The sequence below is a fragment of the Pogoniulus pusillus genome, chromosome 3 (genome assembly GCF_015220805.1).
Source record: "Pogoniulus pusillus isolate bPogPus1 chromosome 3, bPogPus1.pri, whole genome shotgun sequence".
NCBI classification, from domain to species: Eukaryota; Metazoa; Chordata; class Aves; order Piciformes; family Lybiidae; genus Pogoniulus; species Pogoniulus pusillus.
In genome coordinates, this window is record NC_087266.1 from 34453789 (window position 1) to 34473567 (window position 19779).

The 19779-nt window shown below is 37.9% G+C and overlaps 1 protein-coding gene across 5 annotated transcripts in view; it reads left to right on the forward strand.

Annotated features, from left to right (window-relative positions):
• The window catches only part of DACH1 (dachshund family transcription factor 1), a 485713-nt gene that overhangs the window by 429560 nt on the left and 36374 nt on the right, over positions 1 to 19779 (forward strand). For 3 of the 5 annotated variants that reach the window (XM_064174189.1, XM_064174154.1, XM_064174163.1), the window contains 3 exons: positions 4318 to 4465; positions 8668 to 8811; positions 9245 to 9313. In XM_064174189.1, the coding sequence (XP_064030259.1) occupies positions 4318 to 4465; positions 8668 to 8811; positions 9245 to 9313 (361 nt within the window). Of the gene's footprint in view, positions 1 to 4317; positions 4466 to 8667; positions 8812 to 9244; positions 9314 to 13081; positions 13149 to 19779 lie in introns of all 5 variants that reach the window. The other 2 variants (XM_064174173.1, XM_064174180.1) reach the window with 1 other exon arrangement.

Genomic DNA, 19779 nt, shown 5'->3' on the forward strand with positions numbered 1-19779 from the left:
CCTACTGATGTGCACTGATTTAACTTCTAAAAATGAAACTTAATTTTGTGTAGCTTATAAGTAGTCCCTAGTGGCTCTTGGCTCCAAAAAGCTAATATTTTTCAGACATAATCAGCAGCAATAGGTAATGTATTACCATTAGCCATGTGAGCAGCAAGGATGAGAAAAGAAAAGGCTGGAGGAGGAAGTCTGTTGTAGAGATCCAGTAGAAAATGTAGTATGCTTATAGCAGCTTCATACTTCACAGCAGTTCTCAACATAAAATTGCACACATCAGTGTTATGCTCTGGCATTATTCTCCATGTTTATTCATAATGATTCTTTCATATTTAAAGAACACCAAAATATTGTGTTTTGTCAGCCAAGGACAATGACAGTTTAATAGTAATTTATTTTAAACTGCTACTGATAATGCAACCAATCAACACATTAAGTGGTGCCAACATTGGCATCTTGCTAAATAATCTCCAAGCTTTGCACCGAGAGTACATGTTTCAAAGATAAGTCAACAAGAGCAATCAGAGCAGAAAATTAGAATTTGGTATCTTAGAATTAAAATACAGCTAAACTAAAGTTTTAATTGGGGTGATCTAAAAGGGCACTTGATGTAATGATCTCTTTCATTTGTTACTAATTGTTTGTTCCTGATGAAGAAAAAACATGTAGATGAATGTAGCTGAACTGAGCAAAGATGGCAGTTGTTTTAGCAGTGTGGTTTCATTGTAAGCAAGATGGATTGCAAGAGTTTGGGATGGGGGTATTTGCAACTTTAAACTTATCTTGACAGTGCACTTTCCATCAACAAGTATTTTTAATGTAATTTAATATCATCTGTGGATTATAAATGATATAGATGAATCACATGTTCCAGTAAGTGATGAATTGGAGATTAAAATATTCTACAGTTCAAGCATCATCAGTAAGTTTGCAGATGACACCAAGCTAGGAACAGGTGTGGATCTGTTGGAGGGTAGGAGAGCCCTGTAGAGGGACCTTGACAGGCAGAGGCCAATGGGATGAGATTTAACAAGACCAAGTGCAGGGTCCTGCACTTTGGGCACAATAAATCCAAGCAGCACCTACAGGCTGGGTACAGAGTGGCTGGAGAGCAGCCAGGAAGAAAGGGATCTGGGGGTACTGCTAGATAGTAGGCTGAACATGAGCCAGCAGTGTGCCCAGGTCACCAGGAGAGCCCATGGTATCCTGGCATGGATCAGGAAGAGTGTGGCCAATAGGACGAGGCAGGATGTTCTTTCCCTGTACTCAACACTGGTCAGGCCACACTTTGAGCACTGCATCCAGTTCTGGGCTCCTCAAATGAAGAGAGATGTTGAGGTGCTGGAACGTGTCCAGAGAAGGGTGATGAAGCTTGTGAGGGGCCTGGAACACAGCCCTGTGAGGAGAGGCTGAGGGAGCTGGGGGTGTGCAGCCTGCAGAAGAGGAGGCTTAGGGCAGACCTCATTGCTGTCTACAACTACCTGCAGGGAGGCTGTAGCCAGGTGGGGTTGGTCTCTTCTGTCAGGCAAGCAGCAATAGAACAAGGGGATACAGTCTCAAGTTGTGCAGGGGGAGGTATAGGATGGATGTTAGGATGAAGTTCTTCCCAGTGAGAGTGGTTTGCCATTGGAATGGGCTGCCCAGGGAAGTGGTGGAGTCACTGTCCCTGGAGGTGTTCAAGCAAAGAGTGTCTGAAGCACTTAGTGCCATGGTCTAGTTGATTGGCCAGGGCTGGATGCTAGGTTGGTCTGGATGATCTTGGAGGTCTCTTCCAACCTGGTTGATTCTATGATTCATATATTGATATGCAACTTTGACTTCAATTTCTTACTATGTCAAATGCATCCCATATGGAAAAGATAGTTTATGATGATTGTAAATAGAGGAGAATAGGTTGGGGGAAGGGGGTAGAATTCAAGTAGTTACTAAGTTTTAAAATGAAAGTAGATTGGAGAGGCTTTACAGATATTTCAAATTGTATTTTACCTTGATTGTGCCTGTAGGGCTTTGTGTTTAGCTTTATGTGGTTTCTTCAATAGCTATCTGGGTTTAACGTTCAGCACAGAGTATTTTTAAATAGCATTTGTTTTTCTCAAAGAAAACTGCTAAAACTGTAAAGGTATTTGTAAGCACATTGGTTGTGTTAGCCATTGTTAGATATTTCCAATGCGATTCTGTACTTAGGTAGTGTATACAATTTTGATAACTATCTGGCCTCGTAGTCCGAAGGTGTTGAGTTCTTTCAGCTCCTGTGGATTTTAATAGATTGAAGTGTAATAGAGCTGGAAAGCATAAAGCTCTGAATGAGACAGCACTCGAGGCAACAATTTAGTTAAGAATGAGGGGTACTGAAAATAACAGGCTTAAAAGAGGAGTGTGAAGGAGGCAAATTTCAAAGCAGGCATTGACATGGGGAAGACTGGTGGGATCAATCTGCAGACTAATATAATGAAAAATCCTTTTTTCCATTTTTTGAAATACCATTAGGCTGTCTTCTTTTGCCATTCATTTTTGGAGATACTTAAATAATTGTAGTGGAAAAAACAGGCAACCCAGAATCCAATAGAGGATGTGTGCCTGAGGGTTGAGGAAGCTTACTTGGGAACTGAGGGACGTGATTTCATATTCGGAGCGTGGCTGTTCTGAAGCCAGGTCTTGAGTGTGAACTTTTTATCTGGTAACCTAGCAGACCTATTGGGAGGTACTCTTCAGTCTCTCTTGTTGGCATTGCTTTGCTCTATATCAATAATTAAATCTCTGTTGGATCAAATTATCTGTACTGCTAAGTTGTCGGGAGATTTGCCTAGGATACAGAAAGTTGCTTAGGATACAGAAGAGCAAGGTTCATATCCATTGAGGTTCATATATGCATATCCATGTTTTGTTATCTATTCTATTATGATAGCTTCAAGATGAGAAATCCAGGTGTAGACCTAAGAGCTTTGTGGTCAGGCTTCTGGAAAATGGACAAGAAAAGCTTTCTTCTTTCCGTGTTCTTGTATTTCAAGTCTGTTTCTCCTCTTTATCATGTCCTTTCTTAGTCTGAGGGAGCTGGGGTGGTTTAGCCTGGAGAGGAGGAGGCTCAGGGGAGACTTTACCACTGTCTACAACTACCTGAAAGGAGGCTGCAGCTAGGTGGGGGTTGGTCTCTTCTCCCAGGCAACCAGTGACAGAGCAAGGGGACACAGTTTCAAGCTGTGCCAGGGGAGAGTTAGGCTGAATGTTAGAACTTCTTTGCAGAAAGAGTGATTGGCAGCTGGAATGGGCTGCCCAGGGAGGTGATGGAGTCACCATCCTTGGAAGTATTTAAGAAGAGACTGGCACTTAGTGCCATAGTTTAGTTGATTAGATGATGTTAGGTATCAGGTTGGACTTTACGATCTCGCAGGTCTCTTCCAAGCTTATTAAGTCTGTGGTTCTGTGATTCTGAGTCCTGACTATCTAATTCTTAGCTACTCTGGAGTCTTCCTGTTTCTTTTTCCTTAAAAAAAAAAAAAAAAAAAAAAAAAAAAAAAAAAAAAAAAAAAGAAGGAATTGTGGAGATATTCAAGAGATATTTTGAATAGGCTGAATCATTATTTCCTGATACAGTGACAACAACAAAAAAAATGGTAGGGTTTATTTCAACCATCCCAGGTCAGAAAACGGAGAAATGATTGCATTTTGTTCTCTGCTGTGAGATAACAATTGTACCCTTGTCAGGGAACAGACTTTAAAAACCAGAGATATATTTCTGCATTGTGAATGTCCTCTTTAGCTTCCCAGACATTCTCTCTTTGTTGGAAATGTCATGAAATACAACAATATTTGAAAATAATACTGATGAACAACAATGAGAAGCAAAATGGCAAGCCTGTAAAGGAGCCTTTTACCCTTTGGTAATTTCTGTTGGCACGAGTTATGCTAGAGATTGAGTTTGCTGTTCTGTGGATGATGTGATTGTGAGACTTTCAATCTTTTTCAATAGGGCAGACTTTTGATCACTGGCAATGCTTGATGTAGGCTTATTTTGTCACTTACAAAGAATTAATCCACCCCTGTGTCAATTTTTTGCATTAGTTGTATACACTATTAAAGAAGAGTTTATGTTTCCTGGGAAAATGTGACTTTTAGCTTTTTTACAGATTTTTGTCCACCTGTTAAAATTAATTCCTATAAAAAAAATTGCTGTTGTTGATAACTGGGAGGCTTTGACCCAGTAACAGGATTATTTCACTTGCGAAATCTCACGTGTTAAATCAAGGAAAAAGAAAATAAGTTACTTATTATGTCAATTGTTCAAACATTCTTTGGACATGATCCAACTTTATCTTTGAACAGGGTCTACTAAAGGTTGCTATAGACAATGCCAGAGCTCAAGAGAAACAAGTCCAGCTGGAAAAGACAGAGCTGAAGATGGAACTCTTCAGAGAAAGGGAACTGAGGGAAACACTTGAAAAACAGTTGGCTGTGGAGCAGAAGAACAGAGGTATCATAATTAAGCAGACATAAACACTTTGTGATTTATTTCCTTAGGAAAACTATTGTTTTTAAAACATCTGTTTTTGATCAAATCTTTTCCCTCTCACCTCATGTTATGTCCAGGCTGACTACATGACAGGAAGTATTGCAACCTCCCTGGTTCTGCATAAGATCTTCATGAGATTTACAACAGGAATCTTCCTTTTTCTTTGTGTTTTCCCTGATTATTATATATTACATGAATAATATACAATACAATTATAAACACCATTGGTGTTATCAGGGACTTTGTGATCGTTATGAGTAGGGATCGCTCCTCAATACAAAGACAATTTGTGTCAAATTCAAGAATTAGTGAAAATGTGTGAAGTTCTAGGAACTTTTGTCTTTGTTCTCATGTGCTAGGGTCATATACTACATCTTTAGGCAAACCATGTGTAATCAATATAATTTCAGTAGTAATAATACATGGTATAGCAAGCACAGTTAAGATTCCTGTTGGTAAGGCAGAAAGGCACTTGAAGCATTTTGAACCTACATGTCAGCCCTTGCAAAGTATGTACAGGTTAAAGATTTTTAAATGATGTAATTGACAGTCAAGGTAAGGTAGTTTGCAGTAATTTGTATTAACTGTTTGCATTATCAACATGCTCCTATCTTTCTTTATGGGTCTATTTATATATATATATATATATATATATATATATATATATATGTATGTATGTATATGTATACGTCCTGTGCTTTCATCGTGTCCGATTACTTTGCAAAGGACAGTTAACCTCTGGGGCTGACTTGCTGTTTAACACAGATCATGACAAACCAGATACGTATCTTTGCAGAGCTAGAGTTACAACTGTCTTCTTGTCTAGTTTAATTTACTGGGAACTAGCTAAGCAGAGATTCCCAGGAACACCTGGATTCACAACCTCTATTATTATACTTTGAACTATCATGCTGGCAGTAAGCACACAATGTAATCCTTATTCATGCCTTGACCCATTACAAGGTAAGACTGTCACATCATTAATTGCCTGTTTTTAACTTTTGAGAATGCAGTTAACTAGTAACAATGATCAGGTCTGTGCAAAGCATGGTGCTTTTGTGCACAACTGCACTCTTTTGCACATTTAAGGTAGTTTTGTAAAAGAGCTTGGTTGTTTTTCACATCCTTAGGCCTCTGTGTCTTACAACTGCTTAAATACATACTTGTTTTAGATTTAGACAATCACATGCAAAGTTGAAGAAGTGGGAGGGGAACCCATTTGACCATACTTGAGTTTTGCCACCTTAGAAGTTAAGCAACTGATCTGAGTTAAAATAAGTTCCTTTCCTGGTCCATAAAGAAAGAGATTTGTACGTCCTGATGTCAGACATGTAGGTGGGGTCAATTACACTGCAAAGACTTCTTTATCTACCTGTTAACTCCATAGGGAATATAGTTGTCCAGGCAAGACTAGAAATAAAGTTTCGAGCAGTTATAATTAAGCAAATTTAACTTCGCTCAGAGTTTTGTATCAGAAAGTGCATGGGATAGTCCCTTTTTCTGTTCAGGGTAATGAAATACTTTATGATGTTATTTTCAGTGTGATCCATTACCTACTTTTATATACATCTCTTTCTAATGATGGTATTGCACTTGTAAAAGAGTCAGACCGGAGGAACAGATTTGAACACTTTGTGGTGGTATGGACCAAAGCAAATATTACGAGGATGACTGTCAATGCTAGTAGATACTTTGGTGAAAAAGAAAGCAATGTAACAGTTTATTTTTTAAATGAACAGGTCCAAGTAGGAGAGAGAAAAATAAGGCCAAATTGTAATCATTGCGAGAATGTATGTTTCAGTTAAAGGTAGAAATATAAATAGGAGGCTTTACCTAGCGCTGGTTTTCCAGATAGCATGTGTCATAGTTTAAAGAAGATATCACACAGCTTAATGGAAGCATGAGAAATATACCACATCCATGGTAGGAGATACCACGTGAAAAGAAAATTAAATGCAGTCAAAAGCTACAGTATAGAAGCACAAGTTACAGTGTCACATACAGGTCAAAATCCATTAGGTGAATGGGATCTTCAACATTAGGAAACATCTATCTTTGGCTCATCATGTCAAAGAAGTCAAATATCTTTTTCTTTAGTTGCTTCATCTGAATAGCTTTGCCTTATTTTTTTTGTAGCATAAAATTCACTGCTACTGCTCTGTATGCTCTTCAGAGCTGATTATTTACTATGTTGTTTCCCTCCTTCTTTGTAAATACTCCAATTAGTAATTCCTATGGTTGTAGGATGCGTATGTCATCTAATGGTGAAAGTAGGATAATATCTTTTCTGTGAGCAGCTACACAGTAAGGGATTGCTAATTCTGGCTCTGCTTGCTGTAGTCACATCTACAATGTGTCAGCCATGATGACATTTTAATTCAGAAAGCAGCATATGTTTCCTTCTCATTCCTTCTCATTTATTGCAATCACTTTTGAAGTACTTATAATGAAAACATTTAAACCATGCAATGATTCAAAATGCATTTACTTTAGCTTTTGTATAGGTGCTACACGTTCTTGGATAGTTTAAGCAGTTGGTGCTATACAAAATGAAAAGACAAAATCCCAAAGTCTGGAATGGAAATGATGTAGCTATTTTGACTACCAGATATGGGCCAGATATGTGCTTGTATTAATTTTGTGCTTGACATAGCAACACAAAATATCAAAGGTGAGCCAAAAATATTCTCAGCATTTCAATTAAATTACAATAGCAGTGATGGTTCCCTTTAAAAGTTTCATTATTTGCTTTTTGTCAGAGACTACTGGAAATGGGCAGTATGAACTGTTGGAAGTACATTTTTGCCTTTTCCAGCATTCATCCCTAAAAATTAATTTAGAGTGAGATCCAGGACTAGATAGACCTTGGCAGTTAAACCTAGTGTCACCTAGCTTCTGGTTCTGGTAAGGATAATTCTTTCAGTGAGTAGCTTAGGGGAATTATTTTTCAGTTAGTGTGAAAATAAAAGTCTTCAGCAAAGAGTTATCCAGGAAGATCTTTTGAGAAATAAGCTTCTTGCATACAAATCCCTGAACACCCTAAATGTGCAAGGTAAAAAGGGCTACGGTGTGATGGAGGGCATAATGATATGCTCTACAATTCAATGCAATTTCTTTAGAGGCTTACTTTGAGTTTTATTAAGTAGAAAAATTTCTTCATGTATCCTTTTCCATTCAGGAACGTGACCTGTGATATGTTCCTTCAGTTAGGGATTATGGAAGTCTTAATTTTGTGTGTGTATGACACTGGTTACATAGAAAATAAAATTGTCATGAAGTTTCATCTTGATCTTGCTACCCTTCTCCTTGTAATATTTTAACTGAAGGCAAAAATTTCACTAAATTAGAGTCTTTTAATGCTTATTAACTTAAAAGCGCTCCTTCTGTTCCCTGTATTTTCCCACACATTTGACAAAGCAGAGTAGTATTTATGTGGCTGGAGGATCCAGCACCATAAAGGATTTGATGTGAACTCTTCAAGGTTATGTGGTTCACGGGACAGGAGCCGACAGCAAGGAAGAGAAATGTGTAAGGCAAAGTAAAATGTAGGTAAGAAATAAATATAGGGAAGAGATTGGGCACTAAGAGGTCAGAGGCATTGCAGGAAGCAGCAGCTTGGAGGGAAGAAAGTTCAGGACCTTCCCCTGAGCAATGAGAGTCACAGCAGGGTGACGGTTGAGCTCCTTTGCAGCCAGGGCACCCAAGCAGCTGGATCTCCCTCTTGTGGGAGAGAAGCTGCAGGCAGGGAAGAAGTTCATTGCCGTGTGCAATAGCCAATAACAAAATCATGGGTTTAATCTCCCACAAAACCCCACCTCACCTGCAGAGACAGAGACATATCTACATCAGATGATGCAAAAAAGTATAGTTTATTGCTGATTCTAAGGTTTCCTGATTTGGACATTCTCAGATTCTCAATTGTTTATTAGAAATTAAGTGCTATAACTGAATATCATCTATGGTTTTCAATACTGTGGTATGGAGCAGTAGCTCATGGAATACCCTAGTGTAATTCCAGAAATTTTCAATTTAAATTGGTAATGTCTAATTAATCAATTTATCTGAACTCTTGCAATCATAGCATCTTTTGTGACTCTGAATAGGCGATCACATAGCTAAGTCTCAGATCTAAATCTGACTACACTAATTTTCTTTTTTCCTAGCAATAATTCAGAAAAGACTAAAGAAGGAAAAGAAGGCAAAGAGGAAATTGCAGGAAGCACTTGAATTTGAGACTAAACGACGGGAGCAAGCAGAACAGACACTGAAACAAGCAGCTTCAACAGAGAGTCTTAGGGTCCTAAATGGTAAGATGTCTCTGTCATGAACTTTACATTTAAATGCCAAAAAAGAAGCTTGTTATGTTGAAAATTTATAACATGATGGAAAGGTTTTTTTTTTCCTTCATTGAAGTGATGTCTTATTTTGTTACTTTATATACTATGTGCAAATAAACTCACTGGAGAGATGTTCCAACTAGGACAATTTTATATTATTAGCTGGAGAAGTAATTTTTTTTTCCCTCTTCTTTTTCTTCTCTGCTTTATGCTTGAAAAAAACTATTGCTCATTAATCTTCCTAGTCTCACAAAAAAATTGTCCTGGCCTCCAGTCATTGTTCAACATTAAAAAAACTGACAAAGGTTGATTGTATTGTAATTCAGCACTGGAGTAACAGGTTGTAAAAAGGCTATAAGAATCAAATGAAATATGTGTCAGTCTTACCTTTCTATGTTTCTAGACTCTCTGACCCCAGAGATAGAAGCTGACCGCAGCGGGGGCAGAACAGATGCTGAAAGGACAATACAAGGTAGGAATTTGCAAAAGGCTATAAATCTAGATCTTGCTATATGAGTTTTTCCTCAGCTTCAGACTGCTATTCAAGCATGTAGCCTACCATCTGGGCCACATCAAAACAAGTTCAAACAAGGTCAAGTTCATCTTGCTTGTTTATAAGGGAGAATGCATTCTGTGCTGATAGATTTTCTTTGAATTAATAGGTCATTTCTGTTTATACAGAGCAATTAAAGAAGAATAATTGATTTGAAGCAATATTGGGTTGAATCTCAGACATGCTGAATGCAGTTTGGGTGAAGATGTATAGTTAGATTTGAGATAACTGTGTTTAAAGGTAGATTTAAAACATTTTGAGCTTTCTAACTATACAAATCGATAAACCTAATGGGTAGCATTCAAGGCATGATGAGAATTTCATAGTTAATATTCAGTGGCAGTTACTGAAAGGTGTGTTTCAATAAGCTGCTCCAAGTGTTAACGACAAATAAACAAACTGTTTATTCCCTTCTCAGATTTTTTAATTTACCATATTCCATTATTTGCATTTTAATAAAACAAGTCTGCTGAGTAAATTTATATGTGAAATACTTAAGAGACCCATATTACTTCCCCTGTGAGTCTAAATATATAAATATTGCAAACGCCAAGATATTAGTAAAGAGCAAATTTTTAAGACAGTATTCGTGTCATAATGTCTTCTGCAGAAACGAGGCTAAATCTACCTACATGAATACTAACCAGTAAAAAATAGCATTTGTTTTCAATTACAAATGAAGGTGCATTTTTCAGAGGCAAGTCTAAAATGATTGGCTCCAGTAATCACTCTCGACTGCCTTTATTCTGCATTTCAAAGTCAATCATCTTAACCGTGTCGTTTGACGTATTCTGTGCGTTATTTAATCGCCTTTTCTGAGTCCTAAAGAGTTTTTACTCGTGTGCCACAAGGAGGCCGTAACAACAGAATAAAAAGCCAACAAGCTTTTAATGTGTTGAACGTATAAACAAGTACAAAAGAGATCATAAGTACTTATGAAAGACAAACACATGTATATAAACAAAACCATTTATATTTAAAGCCAGTTATGTCTGCAAAGTCAATAACTCAGAAGATGGAACATGCCAGATCAAATGTTGCCTGGAAAGTGGGTACGTTATGAGGTTTGTTATTCCAGAATCCTGCTTTCCTTCTCATGTAGTGTATGCCTTACTCAAAGTGCCATTTGACATAAATCATTTAGTAAGAATCCAGTCATTATGTCATTTTGTTATAATCCAGTAATTTTGTTATTTAGTTCTGTGCAAAGACAGGCTTCTAATTTCTTGGGAGGCCATTCTATTGCATTAGTCACTGCTGTACCCGAAATCTTTGGAAACTATTACTTTGTCTTCAGAGCATTCCTGCAAGAAAGTGAAGTTTTGAATATTCCAGTTTGAAAGCTGGGAAACAGAGTCACAGACAGATTAAGATGACCTAATTTTTCATGACATTTTTCCACTGGATTTATCCCAAACTACAAAGAAACCGCACTTCATTACCTGTTCTTTTTCACCTATTCTCTGCCTAGTTAGGCTCATTTCATGGATTACTATTTCTGCAACAAATGGAATCAAGGATTTAGCATTCTCACTAATGATAATCTCTCCTTGATTCACCTGTCCAAGGTGTTGCAGGTTAAAAGAAAAAGGAAAATTCACAGAGGACTATTTAATTGAAGATTGGACCGTGATACATTTGGATTGTGATATTGGGTCCCGTTGCAAAGGCAACCTTAGTTCTGACATTTCCTGTCTCTACTTTGCAGCCTTAACATATAATTAGAACAGGGATGTTTTTAAGGAAAATATTAAAAGAAGCAAGCAAAAAAAAAAAAATCCACAAAAGTAATTTCTTATAGTTTAATATATTTAGCTCCATCATCATCCAGCAATTCAAAACTTTTAGATCTACCAGATTATGGAATCTTGCAACACAAATGTAGACTGTAGAAGCTTATTGTCACTGTGGATCAGCTATTACAGGGTGCCAGGTTTCAAAAATAATTCAAGAAATAATTAATAGCAGACAAATAATCCTAAATGCCAAGACTCTTTGTGTCCAGTTCCAGCACTGGAAGAAGGATTCCCTTTCACCATAAATGCCCTTTGTTCTGTGTTCCCTGGTAGCACAAATTCCTGAGCCTCTGTTACAGTTCCTCCTATTTTTTACCCCCTCCATCCAGTTCCATCTTTTGTCAGTGGCTAATCTCACTATTTCCTGGCTCTGCAATATGTTGTGCTTCTTTTTTTCCCCATAACTTCACTTGCTTTCAACATTCTCTCCTGAACTCAGTTTCATTCCACCCTGGTTATTTATTTAATTGAAAGCTCTTTTCTCAGTGATCTCCAACCCCCTGTCTCTTTCTGACCCTTCCTGTTGCCTCCTTCTCTTACCCATCCACTCAGAGACTCCACGCTGCGCTGACGTCCCCTTTACAAGCTTTCCTGTTTGGTACCACAGCTCCATCTGTATTCTCTGCTTCCCCCCACCTCCTCATCAAGCTCACATTCCCTGCTGCATTCATTCTGTTTCTTCTTCTGTGTCTATCTGGATATCAGGGAGAGAAGCACTTACAGAACAGCAAAGGCAATTTCAGCATTCTTATTTAAATATCTAGCATAGCAGTTGTTTGTGAGGAATGACGAGAGTCACAGGGAAAGAACTATGTGATTCCTTCTGCACTGGGATAAAGCATGCTCAGTAGAGATGGGCTCCTTGGAGGATTTGTCTGCAAAAGCTTTCCAGTGGGTGAAACTGATTTTTTCAACACTAAAACCAAATAATTCATCAGGGCCACAAAGACCATGTCTTTCCAATTGTATCGAATTTAAATTACATCCCTACATTTCATCTGTGATATGCACTGTAGAAGAATTATTGCTGTAGAAGAATATACAGTACATTAAATAATGAAGAACATAATACTATAGCTTTCATATTTCAGGTTCTGGGGAAAAAAAAAGTAGTTACTAGGGAAATATTTACACGTTTCATATTCCTTGGAAAAATACATATCTTGGTATCAAAGCATGTCTTGGTTAATAGTCTTTTTATCCACCATCATTAATTTTTGCTTCAACTCACTGTATTAAGCATGCCATACAGCTCTGTAACTAAGCAAACAAAGGTAGGAAAGCTGCAGCATTCTGCAGGGAAGTGAAATAATTGAAATATTAAGTATAATTTCACTTAAGAAAATACTATACAAGAAAATAATAATTTAAAATAAAGATTTTATCTAGTGTTTGTTATGAATAAAAGGATACTTGTCAATATGAATTTATACTTAATGTTGATATTTTTAGCTATCACATTTGGGAGTAAGGAATAGAACGGATTTATGCATAAAAGATAATTGCATTTCTCAATAAGGGGGATATGCTCTGTTCTGGTTTTCATCGTGTAGCAGGTACTCAGATTCAGTTTTAGTCCATGTAAAGGAATTTGAATTTGAGACTGTAGAAGGAAACTGTACAGGATATTTTATAGTTGAGTTTGTTGTGTTTTGTTTTTTTAAATACTGGGTAGATAACAGTTGGTTGGAGTATCCATAAAATGCTGACAAGTGATTATAATTAATAACCCAGTTGTGAGTCTCAGATATACTTAGATATTTTTTAACAGGTATAAACAGGTGTTAAGTTATTAGGAACTGGTGTAGACACTGGTTTGAAATGTTTTCTTTCTTGCTTCTGTTTAAAATAATAATAAAGCAGATTATCCTCTTCTCCATACATATTGTAGGTTCACTAGATGCCTATGCCTAGCTCCCAATCCGGTTTCCCAAGACCCCCTCATCCCACACAAAAAGGTACCATACAAAGATAATGTTTGCCTTTTTATATACTGTTTTGTTACCAAACCTCATACTAAGCACTAGAACGATGACATTTGCTGATGTTTTTATTTTCTTATTTCCACTGATTTTTTTTCCTCTTCTGGTTACTTATCATTTATTTGTCTTCCTGCATTATTAATTTCTCTCTATAAATTATTATTTTTTCTCTATAAATTCCACATTCTCAATTTTCTGTCGACTAATAGTTTCTATCCCAAATGCTATAATTCATATTCATTCCATTTATGCATTATCTGAACTTCTTCCAATCTGGCTGATTCTATGGTTCTATACTTCTGCACTGTCCTCCCCATTAACCATTCTTTTTATATGGAATTCTTGTCCTGTCTTCCCAAATCACACCCAAATTATTTTGTGCTTTTCTTCTACAGTCATCCTGATAAGAACAAGAAACCTAACCAGATTTTCTCTTTCTCAGGCTGCTGTTTTGTCTTCTTCACTTGATTCCTATTTTCTAGTGATTGCCTTTTCTACTTTCTTCTAGTTAATTTTGTACTTCTACATGTCTTCACTCCAGCTGCTTCTTGGAACCTCATCCTGTTCAGTTTCCATGAATTCTCAGGCCTTTTTTTTTCTCTTCAAAAAAATCTGTCTACATTCCAGGAGACTCTTTGCACTTTGCCTGTCCTCAACATTTTCCTGTCCTACTCCATTCTTTCAGTCCATTTTTCTTTAACTATGCATCCTCATGTAGCACAAATTCTGTTCCTTTTGTCTGCCAACAAGAATTTCATTTTGCCTGTCCTCAAGATTTTCCTGTCCTACTCCATTCTTTCCATCTATTTTTCTTTAACTATGCATCCTCTCATAGAACAAATTCTGTTTCTTTTGTCTACCAATAAAAATTTCATTTTGCCTGTCCTCAAGATTTCCCTGTCCTACTCCATTCTTTCAGTCCATTTTTCCTTAACTATGCATCTTCCTGTGGCACAAATTCTGTTCCTTTCATCTGCCAATAAGAATTTTGTATCTCAAATCTTTATTTTGCTGCAAATATTTTTTCTTTGTAGCACATTGTCTGCCTTTCTCCAAATGAGTCTGTTCTGCTGTCCCTGTCTCTTAGCAAAGTGCATTTATGCTTTTTAAGTTCTTTCCCACCAACTGTTTGTTGACTTTTTCTAGTGCTCCAGCTCTTCTGTAGGCTCATTGAGAATGCAGTTAAGTGTAATGCTGTGTGGCTTTAGACGATGCTTTGCTGATCTAAGAAAAAGAGCCACTCAGCTACCATGCACATAAAAGCTTCCAGGGCCATCTGTCATCTTCTGTCCCAGAAAGGATAAGGCAGGAAATTGAGATCTTGAGCAGATCCAGGAATAGAGAGAGAAAGCAACTGCAGCTCAGAATACTGTCTGCATAGTCCTGCATGAACTTTTTTTGTAAGGCTTTTGAAGGCTACTGCAAAGGAGTGAGGAAGGAATTAGGATGTTTGGTCCATCCCAAAAGCTCAGTGTATGCATTTCGGTGCCGAAGCAGCAGGGGAAAGCTACTCTATAGCTGCCCTCCACATTAATAAAAATGGCTTAGATATAGATTCAGTCATTTGCCTGAAAGCCTCACCTAAATTATTTTCTGCATTGGTAATCTATTTTTCAACAAGTAAAGTCAGAGTAATAATCTCAGCAAATGATAGTCCTTCATTCTTCCTTGCTATATTTGTGTTTGAAAGATAGCTATCTGAAGGACATTCACATTGAAGAGGAACTTCTGGTGGTTCTGTGAAGCTTGTGCACACAGTTCCATTTCTGATGTATAAATCTTGGACAAAAGCATGTGAAAATGTGTGATTATATTTTTTATGAGATCAAAAACTTTATTGGAAAAGGCTATTATCAAGGCTGTAAAGTCAAGCTTTCCAAAATTAGGAAATAGTAGAATTGAGGTTGTCTTCTGCACCTTTGTTCGTCCGTCTTTGTGTATGCACCATGATATAATCTTTAATTATGCGATTAGATACTGTATTTTTCACAGTATCTTGTCTCATTCAGTGCAGGGGACAAGGATGTAGTTGCATAAATGGATATCTATCCAATATTTTCTTTATCTTTGGTGCTCAGTGCCTGTTCCCATGCATTATATAATACCTGCTTTATATATAATACTCTAATCATTAGACATCATGCTTTACAGAAGAGGTATGAATGATTTCATATGTTAAATCTTAATTTTGCCATTTCCTAACAGTTGAGTGTTTTACTTCACCATTTGAATAATGCCCTCAGTAACAATTTCCTGGAGTTTTCTTATAACAATAAGCTACAAAGTCAGAAGTTTCACTGCAAGATGACATCTCACAGTCTTTAGAGTCACAGTGATAATGCTAGCAAAGTAACCAATAAATTAACATCTTATTATGAGCAGTGTGGTCTATGGAATGGCCATTTTTACATGGGTATTTTACAGTTACTCGTTGAGATAGTCTTGAGATACATTTCATGTTCTTAGGCCCAGAATCTTCCTTTCATTTTTATTGCAACCTGTATCACTTCTAAGTGTCTTCATCAAGCTTTCATATTCTTGATTCTTCCTATCCGGTCTTTGGATAAGTCCTAATAGCCATTTCCAAATGTAAAAGTGGTCTAAGTGACTACAAATCACAGAGAAGTTAATCTCCAGAATAGCCCACTCCTTTGCTGCTTCACAGGACGTTTTTACATTTCTATGGATCTAGAATAGTCAAACATTTGTTTCCGTTAACAGCCTAGCTAAGTAGCAGATTCTTCTCTCTTCCTTTTTTACTCACATTTCAGTAAAACTTTATACCCAGTCATAGCTCCAGCCTCTAATTTTGACTTCTTACACCTAATATTCTTGTTACTCAAGATTTAGGCATCTGCAGTTATTGGCTCATAATATTCTATCCATGTGCATATCCAGTTACTTCTCAAGATTTCTCTAAGAGAGTTCAAATTACTTTATCTGCATTTCTTGTGCTCTCTGTGTTCTGTCTCCCATACTTTCCTTCTGTTTTCAACCACTGGGTTCTATTTTTACCCAGTCAATCCAAATCACTTGCTCCCCCAATTTTGCTCTTGGTTACTATCAGCCAGCCATTTCTTATTACTAGCTCCCTTTCACAGTGTCATCCAGTGCCCAGGTATCTGTGTTTCTACCTACGTGTTTAACCAGTCTCAGTCACTCCCCCTAGTCATACTTCCTGTCTTTATTTCCAGTTCCAATGGCATCAGACTTCATGGCCTAATTTCTCTAAACCTTGTTTTATGTGAATTTATATTTGCAGATTTTGAGATCATTGTTGGCTGCTGTCATAGATAGGACACATTTTCCACTGCAAGATTACTATCATATTGACCTATGAATTTCTAAAAGTAATTTTCAATATCTTTAAATGGCATCTATTTTTTTTTCCTGAGATCATCAGTTCTCTTTGCAGCACATTTAACTTAAATATCTTTTAACAAAGACAAGATCATCCATCTGTATAATGCCATGTAAACCAATTGTCATGTTTTCTACAGTGTTAAGCAACTAAGCCCAAGAATAGCATCTGATTCTTTATGTTTTGTCATCTTTTTCTTGTCTCTTTCCTTTTTGAAACACCTTAGAAAAGTAAAATGTATCTATTCTATATGAACTTGTAAATTCTGCATTTTTACTCAGTTGACAGTTGCTCATCATTTACTCCACCTTTATTGACGCATAGGAAGTACTATGGATTTGTTGTTACTTATTGCTGTGTGGGATTTTTAGCAGAAGACTTAGTGTAAAGCCAGGATGCTCAAATGTATTTATCAGGTCATTTTCAGAATGAAAATACATTTTTACTTTGTCATGTGACATTGCTTTTTTGCTGACCCATTTCAATACTGTTTTGGCTTCCTTTGTATTGTTGCTTCCTCATTTTCCCTGTACCTCCATTTCAACTTCCCCAACTAATGAAATACTACTTCTGTGTATCTCAGACTTTTCTTAATATGCCACTTCTTTGACTCGTGAGACTGTGTGTGTATGATTTAGAGCTATGTGTGTCTGCTGTTTGACCAGGTGCTACTAGAAGATAACATGCATTCTGAAGGATCAATGACGAGCTAGGAGATAAACATTTTCTGCTTTACATCTTGTTGCTGCCTCTTGGCAACTGGGCAAATCAAACAGTACATGATGCTTCTCAGCAGCTGATGGGCCAAACAAATGGTATTTTTAAGCTGCGAGAGACCCACAGCCCACCTGTTGTGCAGGCCTAATATAAAGGTTGAACATTTCAGCAGGGAAAAGAAGTGAAGAGCAGGAAAGAAAGCTGTCAGAAGCCTGGAAGGCAAAGGAATTGTTTTTTTCTAGATATATTGAATAGCAGCCCAAGGAAACATCTGCTACTTAGCTAGGCTGTTTGTGGAAACAAATGCCTGACTATTCTAGATCCATAGAAATGTAAAAACGTCCTGTGAAGCAGCAAAGGACTGGGTTATTTTGGAGGTTAACTTACTGTGATTTTGTTAAGGAGGGGTTTGAATCTGGGTTAGGAGTGAATTGTAATGAGGCCAATGTAAAAATATTAAATAGTTTATTAATTATACAAAGACATTTCCCCAAACTTATTTACAATTAACACAGAGAGAATCTATGAGGCGGTTGGTAAAACTATTTTGCAGAATGTATCTATATATATGCAGTCAAATTAAGTGATTTAGGAAAAGTCCTTACAAAACCTTTATAACTGGAGAGACTCACAGAACGAACTGCCGCTTAAAGGTTAAGCATAAACTTTCACAGACTTGAGTAAAGAGAGTTAGGTTGCTCACTGGTTAAGAGTCTCAATATTTGCGCTCCAAAAGCATCAATGGGAAAATATATAGTGAAAGCCACATGGTGGACTTCAGGTGGTAATGGTGCGATGGGGCTTTGCTGCTTGTTCAGTCCAGATTGAGCATGGTGTCTGAGAAGGCCCACGGACACAAGAGAGGTCTTCCGTGGCTCTCAGGAAGTCATCAAGTGGTCAGCCTCCTGGGTAAAGGAGGTTGTGGTGATTTGGCTGTTACCTGCCCCCACACACTTTAGAAGGTACCCAGCTAACTCAGCCGGACTCTGGGAATATAAATGAAGCTATTTATTTACAGCTAGCACAATATACAAGCAGATATTTACAGTATATACAGTTATAGACAGAAATATACAAGTTAAAAGTAATACAGAAACACAACTCCCCTCCCAGAAACCTGAGTCCCCAGGAGGGGCTCTCAACCACCCCTGCACCTTCCCCCTGCCCCTCTCAACCTTACCCCAGTCTTAAGGAAGAATAGAGGCTCAGCCAAGAGGTTAAGAAGCAAAGGTGAGTGGCAGGAGATGTTAGGGAGATGCAGCTCAGTCAAAGCCCAGCCCGAGAGATGAAGACAAAATGGCAAAAGTGTTATCTAATGTTTACATTCTTCTTCAGCAAGACTCTGAGGGAAGGAGACATCACCATTGTTTTCTTTTCATAGCCAATTACCTGCTTTCTCTCACCAAAATATTCTACCCTGCTTCAAACTAGCACAGAGGTTTGCAGGCTGGAGCAGTCCAATTGAGTGCTGTGTACAGCAAGGAGTCAGCTCTCGGGCTAGCACCTCGGGCAGTGTCGCAACTCGTTGCTAGGTGGCTACTTATATTCGGGCTCAATCTGGCAGGGTCAGGGCTGCCAGTCATTGGCAAGTCCCCAGTTACGTGCGATGCAATATGTGGTGGCACACAGAGGCACGTAAGGCAAGCAGGTATTGAACAAAACAACAGCAGCAGCAGCAGGGAAACAAACAAGTATGCTAGGGGTTTTAAGCATTTTGAGGAGCGTCGTTGACCAATAGCAACAGATAAAACCACCCCCAGAACCAATCCGGAGTTATTTCCCCCAAAAAAGAAGATCCACAGGCCTAGCATCCTGACCTGTGTTCATCACAAAGCAAAGCAAGCTGCAAAACAAGGCCAAATATGGGCCTGTGATAGACTGAGAGACGCCAAAGCTTTTGTCTGCTTTCTCGCTTCTTCCACCCGGGAAGAAGAAGCAGGAAGGGGAGCCAAGGTGGGTATTCAGGCAGGTGTTTAGGCCGTGTGATGGATATCTGTTCTAGGTATAATTTGGACCTTCCACCACAGATTTGTAGCCACTTAGATTGGTTTTTACATTTGCCCAGAATTTTTTTTAAAGAAGCATATAATTTCCACTTGAATTTGTCAAGAAGTCTTTTTTCAGCTAAGGGTTCAATAGACATTGAGAAGGTCTGTCTGTGTTTGTGAAGTACCGTGGTTTGTGGGAGTGTGACTTCCAGCAAGCTGGAAGCTTTTCCATTTTTCCTTTTATCTGTCTGATTATCACATCTCTTCCTTAAGTTTTCCATTCTTAAGGTTTCTAAAGAGGTTTCAGTTTCAGTTGACTGCTCCCCTTAAGGTTATTGTAGGACCTCTGGGTAGTAGAAGTGATCTGAGCTAAAAGGGAAGTGAGAAGAAAACAAAATGGAGCAAAGCTATTGTGTTGACCCACTGGGGAGTGACGTCTGCTGTCTTGTTACTGATCCTTCTCTGTGTGCCAGAGTTTGTCAAACAAACTGATGCATTGGTAAAAATGTATACACATTAACTGTTCAGTTTTAGAAGCTGA